This window comes from Plectrocnemia conspersa, unplaced genomic scaffold (assembly GCF_051122295.1).
Source record: "Plectrocnemia conspersa isolate PC_06_02 unplaced genomic scaffold, ASM5112229v1 ptg000008l, whole genome shotgun sequence".
Taxonomy (NCBI): Eukaryota; Metazoa; Arthropoda; class Insecta; order Trichoptera; family Polycentropodidae; genus Plectrocnemia; species Plectrocnemia conspersa.
Genome location: NW_028277172.1, coordinates 14,142,262 through 14,154,671, shown reverse-complemented (window position 1 = coordinate 14,154,671; position 12,410 = coordinate 14,142,262). Strand labels below are relative to the sequence as shown.

Below are 12,410 nucleotides of genomic sequence, written 5' to 3'. Positions count from 1 at the left end.
ACCTTTCATTCTGGAATATGAGAAGCACGCCCAAATCATCTGGGATTTACCATGACTTGGACACAGTTTTCGTTGTATCTTTCGCCACCTTAACAAGAACGTAATGCACCCTATCTGACCTAAATAATTTATTTAACCCTTTAAATGTCAGCGACTTTTTAGTGAGTCACATGTTACTTATCTTTCGCGTCAGTATCTTTTTCTAAAAATAAATATAAAATACTTGGTTTATTTACAAATGAATCTAGTACAAAATATTGTAAATAATTCATTAAATTGTTTAAAAAAATAATCAACAAGTGAGTCGCTGGCGTTTAAATGGTTAATCATAAATCATATTCTTCAATCCAAATAGTTTGTGTTGATTGGTCCATTTTATGCGTCTGATGCATTACTTTGATCAATAGTGGTTTTTTGACAGGTATACGACTGCACACACCCTCTTCCCTAAGCCTTATTAATTCCTTTAGCAAAACTCACTTGTAATATTATTTATTCCATAATCTGTCATAATTGGCAAATTTTGTTGCACAAACTATTTGCTCGACTCTTTTTAGCCTTCTTGTGAATTTTGTTTATTTAGCAAGCTGATTAGGATGATCTTTTAGTTGATCCACATATTTTTTGTTATGACTGCCCCCTTGATGTGTATGATACGTATGACATCATTGGGTACATACCGCGGGGGCGTTATTTAACATTCTAAAACACTGGCCTGGAATCTGAATTATATTCATATTGCAGGTGTTGGCGGCCCCCCACGTTTATATTCCATATGTCCAGATAAGTTTTAATACAGATTTTCATTTCGCGTTTTAAAGATAGTCATAACCTTTGGCCAATAAGAACATTTTTCTTAAAATATATTTCTGCCATGTCAGTCTTCTGTCTGAGTTCATCTCGAGGTACTTGGTTTTCTGCCATGCATAAAAACAATAAAATTGCATTTTTTAACTCTCAGCGGGGGACGATTTAGCACTATAATTTTTATAAATATTATTACCACAAAAGCTGAGGGTCGACCATTCAAAAATTATGATTTTCTTAAATGAGCTATTTGAGTAAAAGCATAAAATTGGGCTGTAAAGTCCTTCGCTTTACGCAAGATTAAAGAAATGAAACAATTCATCTTATACAACATTTGTTTTTTTTTTAATAAATACGTCAAAGGACAAAAGACAAAAATAATAGCAAAATAACAGGTACATATAGTCAACCGTTTGCGTATTTTCCCTAAACATATTCTCACATGTTCTTCTACGCTTTGCTACGAATTTATTCTTTTCTCCTGTCACAACTCTTAAGTAATAATTTTTTCGCACTAACATTTAGCCGAATAACAAAGTTTTTTAATTAAGTGTTTTCTTCTTTTAATATTCATCGTTAATATTATTTTATATTTAATTGTAAAAGCGCGTAAAGCGTAATTAATACTATTAAAAAAATACTCAGTGTCACATTGTCAAAACACCAAATAAACACATAATAAAAAATATTACAATATAAACGAATCGATAGGACGTCGGATGGAAACAGCCGAGATGTGTTGAGAAAAATGTGCGTTTAATTTCACTGGCACTTCAATATCATATCTCGTAAGTAGCAAAGTAATATTGAATACCTACTTTAATAAAACACAATCAGTCCACTTCCGGTACATACAAACAAAACATATACGCAAATAAACAAAATAAAACATAACCTCTGAGTATTCATTTTGTACTAAGTATGAAACAATCTCTTACTACACTTAACAAATTATTAATATATTGGCCGCGTGTCATTTACACATATCTTTTGGAATAGATAATATACATTTACAATTACATAAAAAAAAACGGCACATGACTAGAACACATAAGATTCATCTCAATGGTTTTTTTTTTGGACATTTGGCAGTGATACTCAAATTAATATAATATAATAATATAAGAAGACTTAATGTGAAGCATTATCTCATAAGTTTTTATATTTCATGTAGTTTTTCTGTTAAACAGATAAAACATCATTTATGTATTTCAAATTTGAACGATAACTATAGTTTTGCTTCAGTTTCTTTCAAATTTAATGCATTTTATTATACGTAGTGTTACTAAAAATCATTCTCTTTTCATAAAAAAAAGTAAAACAACTCTTGAGATAACTTATTAAAGTTATGCAGAAAACAGTCAATCTATTTATCTTAAATAAATGTCATCAAGCTTCTTCGCACAGGGTTGTTGCATTTATTCAACAGCGGATAAACATCAAGAAATGCTTACTGAATTGTACAATGTGTCATAGGACTAATAATGAACACGTATAACACAGATGTTAACCACATTACAATTCACGAGACACAGAATTATTACATTTAAAAGGTCAATTATTACATTTATCTTGGAACAATATTCACACTAGATAAAAAACAATCACTAAAAAGATCTCAACTGGTCGCTTTCTGCATAACTCGCTCATTCGATCTTGGCATCTTGCCGAAGCTTTTAAAAATTTGCCAAAGCTCATTGGCGATATATGAACTAAAAAAGAAACGCGCACGACGGACAGTGTGACGACAATGCAACAATGAATTTACAATTAGATGGAAACAAAAATACTATACATCTAACACGCATCAGTCAATAATGTATTAAAAGACGAATAGTAGCAAAGAAGTGCGTTTAGTACAACTTATACGTCTATTAAATCAATAAAAACACGCGCCTACGGCCCTCCCTTCTTCGAGCGCAACGCTCTCGACGGCGGAATCGCCATGCTGCGCAGCGATCTCATCGCCATCGCTCTGTTGAAGTGACGTTGCATTTTATGCTCCTCCGCTTCGGTGCCAGAGTCGACGGAAGATAGTATCACTAGCAATACGCCCATTACCTGGTACAAATAAGATAATAATATTAAGAATACATACAATTCAAAAAAATATTAATTACGAATATTTGAAAATACAAAATATTGCTCGGAACAAATTCCATTGTGTAAGCGGCAAAAACATGATTGTGGTCGAATAAAAACTGTCATCTTTTTAATGAAATCAGTCACACGAAACAGTAATTTGAAAGTACAGTAATTCTTACCAAACAAATTATGATAATCAGCGTGTAAACGTGTATAGTCGCCTCGGGAATGCTGTCGATCTCCCGCAGCGCGGCCAGCGCCGGCTCGAAGTCGGGCCGCAGCTCCAACGCGTGCCGGAGGTGCAGCGAAGCCTCCTGATAGTGGCCGTACGCCTTGAAAATCTCGCCGAGGGTGAAGTACTGCTGCCACGCACTGCGGTCGGGCGGCTGCACCTCGAGCGACCTCCGCGTCAGGTATATGGCGTCGTCCAGATACTGCAGCGTGAACAGCACGCGGCCCAGATTCAGGAGAACCTTCGACAGAAAAAGTCCACAATCAGCCGTCATTCGATCGAATCATATCGTAGAGCGTAGAGTGTCGTCGAGACATACTTCCGCATTGTGCGGCGACACGGCCAGGGCTCGCCGAAAGCACTCTATCGACTGCCTCGTGTCGCCCTTGATTCTCCAAAAGTTTCCGATCTGGTTGTACAGCTGTACGGACTTTGGCTTCTCGCGCTTGGCTTTCTTTAGCCGCCGCTCGAGAGCGTTGACGTCCAGGTCGGTGAAAACGTTGCCGTTTTTATAGTGTTTTTTCTTGGAAAATATTAGAGCCACCTGTGCATGCAAAAAAATGTTATTAGATATTGTTCAATGTTCTATGGTGTTATAAACAGGGGTGTATGTAAAAAGCACTAGTTTACAACGTGGAAACATTGTCATTAGGAGCCATATAAATATATGAATATATTATAAAAAATACGCATTACAGTAAAAGCTCGTTATAATGGACTAATTGGGGGGAGGGGGTGTCCGTTATATAAAAATTGATTTTCCGAATGTGTTTTTTTGTCAGTGAAATGTCAGTGAGTTTCCATAGATGGATTTAAAATAGTATGTGATTTTAAACAATGATAAGGTAGGTATAAAACTTTATTTCACAGAAAACATTTTTTCGAAAATACACCTTATTTGTATGTGGGTATAAAGTTAGAGGTATGACGTAATAATCATGGGCAGAACATTGTTTACAAGCGGTGACATTTGGATTTAAACATGTATAACGTTTATAACAATTTTCACATTTGAGCGGATATTTTGTCCGTTATATTGAGGTTTTACTGTACTTCTAAAGGATTATTTATTTTAATTTGTTTAGTATACAAATGTTTCGGACTTTTCAACGACGCCATAAACAATGGCGAAGTAGGCGTTATTAGACATTTTCCTTAGGCATAAAGTCCAAAGAATCCATAAAAATATTTTTTTAGGGAGACCATTCCTATAAATTGATAGTAATAATATAATAGGATAGAAAAATTTAAGGAGAGTTCATAAAAGTAGTAAAAATTAACCTATCTTTTCGATTTTAACCTAATTAATTATTAATAAATCACTAAACTAATTTAATCCTAAACATAAATGAACTGCTGAAAATATTGTTTTAATTTATAGAAAGACAATGTTATTATAAACGGACAACAAATTAAATGGCCAGAATTTAAATCAACTTTAGATCATGTGAATTAAAAAATACAACATTTATAAATATAAATAGGTAATAAATTATTTATTTTGGAAATATTTTATAAAATTTCTCCCGCACCCAAACTGTTTGACAGGTTAGGTGCAAAATGATTCTGACATCTGTCAAAATAATTCTTACCATTTAATATAAATTCTGACCCGAAAAATACGAGCCGTATAAATTAATTTACAATTAATGCACCATTTAATTATTTTTACATCTTTGAAGAAAAAAATATTAAATTAATAGTTAAATAAATTGAAATAGGTTTAAAACCATTAATAAAATATTTATCTCACTCGCGTCTAACATGTCTGCATTACACCATGTCTGGGTGTTATGAATAACTCACTTGTGGCTCTGGGACGTTTGGATGACGGTGTCTTCTGGCTACACCGACTAGGTTATCATAATAAGTAAAATTTACAGCCTTTCCGCAATCTAAGAACTCATCGTCTATTCCGTCTGAATGCGAATCACTCGTGTTTATGGCGTCGTATTGATCGTTTTGCTCAGTTGAAGTCCTGCGAATATAAAAGATACATTGTACTGCATATCAGTAGTTATAAATGATGTATAAGCTCTTTGTAAAGTACTAAAGAGCCTATACACAGTATATAATAAGTTATTTTTGCAATTCCTAGAACACGATCTTATGAATCCCTTTGCCAAATAGTTGTATATATATATATTGTATTATTCTACTCGCGATGGACAGTAAACATTTAGATACACAAAAGCACATTGTTTGCTTTATCAATAGAGCTAGTTATGTAAAAATATATATTTATTTACACTTCCTGTCTCGTGTTTGCTGATAATATAATCAAAGCAGATAAGCATAAAAATATTTACAGCTTGGTTTTGCAAAACGGCATGAAAGTAAAATAAAATGATAACTTTTTAAAATATTAACCACATTGCATTCAGATTAAGATAATAAAAAACGTTGAAATGTTAAGTTATAGCATAAAACAACATTAACAAAGTTAGGAGTTATTTTTAAGTAGCTGCAGAGTAATGAAATGATTTATTCTTACGCATTTTGAAAGTTTTTTTGCTGATCGGCCAAATGGCAGTCCGTGCAATATAAATCATAGCCTTGTTTCGTCCATGTCTGTCCGAACAGTACGGTTGACGTGATTATGTTTAAAATTGTATCATCCTCGGTAACGCGTTGTCCTTCGACTCCTTCAGTAACGACCTGAAAAATAAAATATATGACTGAATGTAAGTTAGTATTTACCGAAGGTACCAAAATGAAAATAATCATTCCTAGAAGACAATTAAAAGTAGTTATTTTAACCCTTCGGCTGCTAAACGATATAACATCAAAGCTAACTTGTTACTGAGTTAATGTGTCAATAGCATTAAACATTTTTTATATATATATATATTTAATTCGACGTCAGGTAGCACGAACCGATGAATATGTATCAGAATACAAAGTCAGATAGCTGCGTTTATTATAAATCGTCTTGCATGCGGTACTTGATGATTTTATAGCAATTTATTATCAAATAAAAATGAATAACAATTTAAAACTCAACTAAAAAAGGCAGTAGTTTGTACGAATTCTTTATTTCCATTAATAAGTTATATTATTTCTTATTAGATTATTATTGCTATCGGATGTCTGAAAATACACAGAAACAAGAATAATAAGGAGAGTTTCTCAACAATGTTTCATTATTCACTAAAGGTGTCTGACTTTTCATTCTATCTTTTTTGTTGATTTGTGTAATTGAACCCCACACAATACAAATCATATTATTAGCACTAGATGCGTTGAATAAAAACAATCAACGATGGACATTATCACTTCTGCTTCCGTACTCTTCAAATAGTATCAAATCGAAAACATAAACAACCGCAATATAAATAGGGCAGTCGTAAGTCGCACGCAATATGCGAACGGCGAAAGAGTATACTAAGTAGTCAGTCAGGGTATCAGGATGTCAGGGTCAATCGAGGGTCGTCAGGTTCAAGATTATTTACCTGTCGAAAGGGCGATCCTTCGACGATCTTGCCCTCGTCGACGTTGAGTCGCCACAGAGTGGACGTCTTCGAGTTTGTGGTGATAATGTTGAAGGAGAGTATGTAGACGGCGAGGCATGTCAAGTACGGCGACTCCGCCATGGTCGGCCGCCGACGGCTCTCGCACCGATACATATGGCGAGCGCCGAACGGTATTGCCAGTGCGCGCGAGCGATCGATTTCTTGGCCGATTCGAACTAACGTCGGGGTAATGTGAAACGACATTTTACAATTTTCAATTTCATAATTAAAACAACAACAAAAACTTTAGAACAACTAATTAAAATAATATAACTAACAATCACATTTCAACCCAGGCCTAATGCGTGTACAAAACAAATATAATGAAAAGATATAAAGAGCACTTCGGCGCTCCAACTGCTCAATCCAAACAATCAACTAGAATAAAGGTTATGGTAAGATCAGAAAAAATACACCACACGCGAAAGAACAAATACAAAAACCTACATTGAATGAATTACATAATATAATTCCAAGTCTCAAGAAGGCACAATAAATCTGAATTAAAACAGGCTAACGAAAGACCCAAAAAATATGCAGATCTACAATGTAAGGAATCCAATTTTAAAAGTAATCTTCAACAATATAATAAATAAAATTGTATTAATCTAAAAATCTTTAAAATTATCCTCATACCTTCTGCTGAATACAGACCTCTATAAATAAACGCCAATTGCTTTGGTCAGACGCTGCTAAGAATTAAAATATAAAATTAATATGCTTAGCGGACGGATGGTAATAGGTGGCATTAGACATAGATTGGACTGCTGCAGTATTATTTATTAAAGTATATAATAGTTCAATTTTAAAACAATGTTGGGCGGACGAGGTACCGCTGTACACCAAAATCCAATCGAGTTCTACCATAGAACGTACTGCCTTCCGCCGTCGACACGTGTTACCGGAGTGCCGCCAAGTTTTGGCCGGCGCAAATGAAACGCAATATCATGAAAACATGTCTCATTTTTTTATTATAATTTAACTATACATGTATTTACATTTGATACAAGACATACATTGTATACAATACATACATGATATTTAATGCATAATAATATACTATATATTTAAGCTTCATAATTTCTACAGATTTTCTGTTAATAATATATGAAACATGTAGGCATTCATTTTATCCTCGTCGGTGAGATCTTTCCCCTTTCACCCGCTCCAATGTACAGTGGTACTTCGGTTATCGTCAATTTTTTTCGCAAAAAAATTGTCTCGGATTTCATCGGCGTACATTATGTGAGCATCTAGCCCGCCGGTCTAGCCAAACAATTCCATTGCTTGCCAGTGTTAGTGTTTTTCTGTTTTTTTTTATTGATTGCAAGTGTTAATACATACTACAATTACATGCCTCGTAATGTTAATACATTCTGCAAATAATTGCCTCAGTTTTCGTCGGTTTTGGATTTCAATGATTGTTTTCGGACGGATTGGAATAAAAATACTTGAAATTTTGCAAAAGAAACTCATTACTGGTTTTAATATTTAATAAAGTTAATATAACTCAAATAAGATTCTTGAAAAATATAAAAGTGTGCCATGTCTTTCTACCTAGTAAATATCACATAAATATACTATCATGTTGTTCAAAACATTTTCAAATATAATATTTCTTTTTATGAATGCATACAATAAACCGATAACATCTTTCATTGCTCCAAACTATTTCGTGTACAGTGGGAGGTTTTTGTTATAATTTAAACATGGCATTATTGTTGCACGGCAATAGGTAAACAGATTTTTTAATTTAAGTTACAGCACCTCGTAACTCGTAACATTACATGTATTGGTACAAATGCTAACACATTTTCTAATGTTTTTGTAGATGGTTTGCAATAATTATTATGAATAGATTAGCAATAAGATAGCACGGCTAGAGCATTAAGCTGATCTTGACCAGTTGAATTATTAAAAGTGTTTTTTATACGTTTTAGCTGTAGATACAGGTTTCATGTGATGCTGTGTATATCACTAAAAGTTTAATTTTCATATATAACATTAAATCGGATATCAATTTGTCGTTGAGTATTGGATAATTTCTTTTAATGTTTTTATCTCCTCTAATAAAACGTTGTCTATTGAAATTTAATTTTTTAGGGTTTACAGTATAAAATTATTTAAATATTTTAAAACTTCTGAGTCTGTTACAAATTTGATAATGATATTGCTGCCTTTATTTGCTTGCAATGTTGTAAAGTACATCCACGTGTTTTAAAATTGAATAAAAAATATTCGCTAAAATATTCGCTAATTAGAATGTTATTCATAAAGTGTTCACTGTTCTGACAAATGCCCGCTCAGCGTTCGTAGCTTTGTAAGACACAGGCGCCAAAGCAATTAATTGAGTCTGGAGGCCAGAAATTACTGACTCTTGCAGCGAGAATACACAATACGTATGCGGCACTGGCGGTAAATCATTGCATTTAAGTTAATAATAACTGATTAAATGAATAATTGTCAATTTAAAAATATACTTACAATTGTATATGTACATTTTTTTAATCTAAATTATTTGGAATAATTCATTTCGATTACTGGTGAGACCCGGCCTCTATGGCTCTTAAAACCAAGCCACCCCTGCTAATACATATATTACCACATCAAACGTCAATTTAGAAATATATTATTGTAGCATTAGCCGATGTTAACTTCCGTTGTATTTCAATAATTGTGATTCACAAAAGATATATACTTTTTTTGTCGATATATATTAATATTTCTCGTCTCTATCTCCACTATTAAAGCATTATTTTGCTTCTCCAATATAACATCAATAATCTTTTGCAAGTCTCTTCAACTTCTTTTAGTTGAATTAATGAACATTTTTCATATGTCGCTTTGTTACAATAAAGTAAAACATCTTTAGCAGCTTAAACTAAATTTAGTCTTTGGTATGATTTTTTATGGCTTTCGTATCAAACGTTCCAGATTCCAGGTAATTGCATCTTTTATCTCATGTTTTAGTTAACAAAATAGATTTTCTAAAAGTTATTTTCTTTTAAAATCACTTATAAATTAATTTTTATTTTTCCTATATGCATGCAAATGTCATTATCACAGAATTATTTATGATAATTAGTGGTGGGTTAATTGTTATAGAATTTTCGGTAATATTTTATATTGTGTTAATTAATTCAGTTTCTATTTATGCCGAGACTTAACTTGATTTTGGATATTAATATATTATTTTTGACAGTTGTGGAATTGTGCACGAAAAAGTTTTCCTCCATGAAACAATTAGCTAGGACTATTACAGACTTTATGGCTTTAACGAGTCTGAATTGAATCTTATAGTACTATAAAGCGTTTATTCACACATTCAATCTACCTGCTATGTCTATCTTTTACGTAAGTTGAAGATTCTATAAATTACTGTGTCTTCCAAATGTCGATATTTTAAGAAGGTAATTTAATTTCATAAGAGTCTTACATAGTATATCTGAATAAAATAAAAACAGTATACATACTTCGGGACGGATCTCGTACATGATTCTTATAGGATTTTAATTATCTTACAAAATAGCTTTTATTTTATTTTATATTTCTACAATTTGAGATTGTAAATAATGTTTAAATAAATTTGAAATTATTTTTTATGGAAATTAAAAAATACTTGGCCGCAAATGCGTTATACTTTATAGCCGTGTGGTGAGCTGTCAAGCCGGCGTAGGCCACGTTATTAGCCGGTAAAAATGGTCGGCGTCGTCGGAAATAAAAGGCATGGGGCGACGGCCCTGGGGGCGCTGTTTGCGATTGCCTTTGTGGCGACGGCCGCGGCCGACACGCTCGTCCTGTTGGACAAATTGGCTCTGAAAGAGACACATTCCTTATTCTTTAAGTCTTTACAAGGTACTCACTTCATCTTATTATATTAAAATAGTCCAAATACTTACATTTCATGTTCTTTTCTAGATAGAGGCTATTCCCTCACTTACAAATTAGCAGACGATCAAAATTTAGTTTTATCAAAGTACGGAGAGTATCTATATAAGCATCTAATCATCTTCGCTCCTTCCGTGCTCGAATTCGGCGGAACTTTAAGCGTGGAGAGCATCACACAGTTCATAGACGACGGAGGAAACGTTTTGGTAGCCGGAAGCTCAAACGCCGGAGACGTACTTAGAGAATTGGCTTCGGAATGCGGCTTCGAGGTTAATTCGATCATATTATTCTACACAATATATCAATTTTAGTTATTTATTAATTAAATATAAATACAGGTTGACGAAGAAGGATCAACAGTGATCGATCATCTCAATTATGATATTTCTGACGAAGGTCAACACACTAAGATCGTAGCCTCGTCTAAAAATCTCATCAATGCACCAGTTATCGTGGGAAATAAGAAGGATATTGCTCCGATTTTATATCAAGGAACCGGTTTGATTGCCGATAAGGATAATCCTCTCGTTCTTCCTTTATTATCAGCCGATAGTACTGCTTACAGTTATAATCCCGATCAATCGATCAAAGAATATCCTCACGCTGTCGGAAAGAGTACACTATTGATGGCTGCTTTGCAAGCTCGGAATAATGCTAGAGTCGTATTCAGCGGATCTTTGTACTTTTTCTCTGATGAAGCATTCACATCTTCCGTGCAGAAAGTTCAAGTAAATATATATATATATATATATATATATATATGTATATAATTGCTTATTTCTATGTTATATTATATTTACTTAAATTTATTTACTCTTTTAGGGTAATAAGGAATCTGCCGCTTTATCCGGAAACCAAGCTTTAGCCGTTTCTATAAGCAAGTGGGTGTTTGGCGAACACGGACAGCTCCGAGTGAAAGCCGTTCGTCATTACAAAGAAGGAGAAACTCAACCTCCGAGCGCTTACACTATCATGGATTCCGTCATCTACCAAATCGAGATTGAAAAATTAGCTAACGGCAATTGGCAACCATATGACGCCAACGACGTACAACTAGAATTTGTCAGAATCGATCCGTTCGTCCGTACGACTCTCAAGCGTAAACCTAACGGAGTGTACGAAGCCAAGTTTAAAATTCCCGATGTTTATGGAGTTTATCAATTTAAAGTCGACTACGACAGAATCGGATACACTCATCTCTTCAGCACAACACAAGTAAAATATTCTTTAAATATTTATGTACTTATACTTTTTTTTTATTTTTACATGTTAATTCTTATTTCAGGTCTCCGTTCGGCCTTTGGAGCACACTCAGTACGAACGCTTCATTCCTAGCGCTTATCCTTATTACGCCAGTTCGTTTTCTATGATGATCGGTGTGTTTATCTTTTCGTTCATATTCTTGCACTACAAAGACGATTCAACAAAATCAAAGAGTGAATAATGTAGCAAATGTACACTTTTAGTTGTTCAAATTTTATAAGATTTAATAAATTTTGTTTTTTTAGAGGTTGTTTTGTTTTATTTTACAAATTATAGATTCAGAATATCCATAATTTTATCAAAAATAAAATTCAGTATTTGAAAAAGATGTTCATACATATTTAACCTGTCGTTGGTCATGCAACACTCACCCGGATAGATTTTTCGACGCCAGTTTTTTTTTGTATAGAAGATATAATTTTAGGGGTCCGTCGACTTTTCTACAATTTGTTTTTTTTTCAATATTATATACTCAAACACGTTACAATTGTTTGCTATTTTTATAAGGATTTGATTCTGTACATTAGTTGTATCGCATCAAGGATCAAGAGAAGACGTCGCTTATATTTGTATTTAAATGGAGCTGCATATTTTTTTAAGTATAAAATTATTATTTACTTTCT

The 12,410-nt window shown here is 33.3% G+C and overlaps 2 protein-coding genes across 2 annotated transcripts; one reads left to right on the top strand and one right to left on the bottom strand.

The window, feature by feature from the left end:
* Positions 1-1,130: 1,130 nt before the first annotated feature.
* LOC148233080 (uncharacterized) lies at positions 1,131-6,772 on the bottom strand. Its single transcript, XM_088189270.1, has 6 exons — positions 6,577-6,772; positions 5,619-5,782; positions 4,931-5,102; positions 3,444-3,668; positions 3,072-3,365; positions 1,131-2,868 (listed from the first exon to the last, which is right to left on the bottom strand). The coding sequence occupies exons 1-6, from the start codon at positions 6,748-6,750 to the stop codon at positions 2,704-2,706; spliced, it is 1,194 nt and encodes a 397-aa protein (XP_088045396.1). The 5' UTR covers positions 6,751-6,772; the 3' UTR covers positions 1,131-2,703.
* A 3,507-nt stretch (positions 6,773-10,279) lies between these two features.
* On the top strand, positions 10,280-12,034 carry Ost48 (dolichyl-diphosphooligosaccharide--protein glycosyltransferase non-catalytic subunit Ost48). The gene is made up of 5 exons (XM_088190589.1): positions 10,280-10,491; positions 10,555-10,793; positions 10,863-11,252; positions 11,347-11,739; positions 11,810-12,034. The coding sequence occupies exons 1-5, from the start codon at positions 10,335-10,337 to the stop codon at positions 11,966-11,968; spliced, it is 1,338 nt and encodes a 445-aa protein (XP_088046715.1). The 5' UTR covers positions 10,280-10,334; the 3' UTR covers positions 11,969-12,034.
* Positions 12,035-12,410: the final 376 nt, after the last annotated feature.

What these genes read in the sequence shown, in the direction of transcription:
- LOC148233080 (XM_088189270.1), bottom strand. Translation starts at nt 6,750, where the DNA reads ATGTATCGGTGCGAGAGCCGTCGGCGGCCGACCATGGCGGAGTCGCCG. An exon ending in AAGGATCGCCCTTTCGACAG is followed by an intron (nt 5,783 to 6,576) that starts GTAAATAATCTT and finishes TTTATTTTTCAG; the next exon opens with GTCGTTACTGAAGGAGTCGA. An exon ending in CAAAAAAACTTTCAAAATGC is followed by an intron (nt 5,103 to 5,618) that starts GTAAGAATAAAT and finishes TTATATTCGCAG; the next exon opens with GACTTCAACTGAGCAAAACG.
- Ost48 (XM_088190589.1), top strand. Translation starts at nt 10,335, where the DNA reads ATGGTCGGCGTCGTCGGAAATAAAAGGCATGGGGCGACGGCCCTGGGG. An exon ending in CTTCGGAATGCGGCTTCGAG is followed by an intron (nt 10,794 to 10,862) that starts GTTAATTCGATC and finishes ATATAAATACAG; the next exon opens with GTTGACGAAGAAGGATCAAC. An exon ending in ATCTCTTCAGCACAACACAA is followed by an intron (nt 11,740 to 11,809) that starts GTAAAATATTCT and finishes TTCTTATTTCAG; the next exon opens with GTCTCCGTTCGGCCTTTGGA.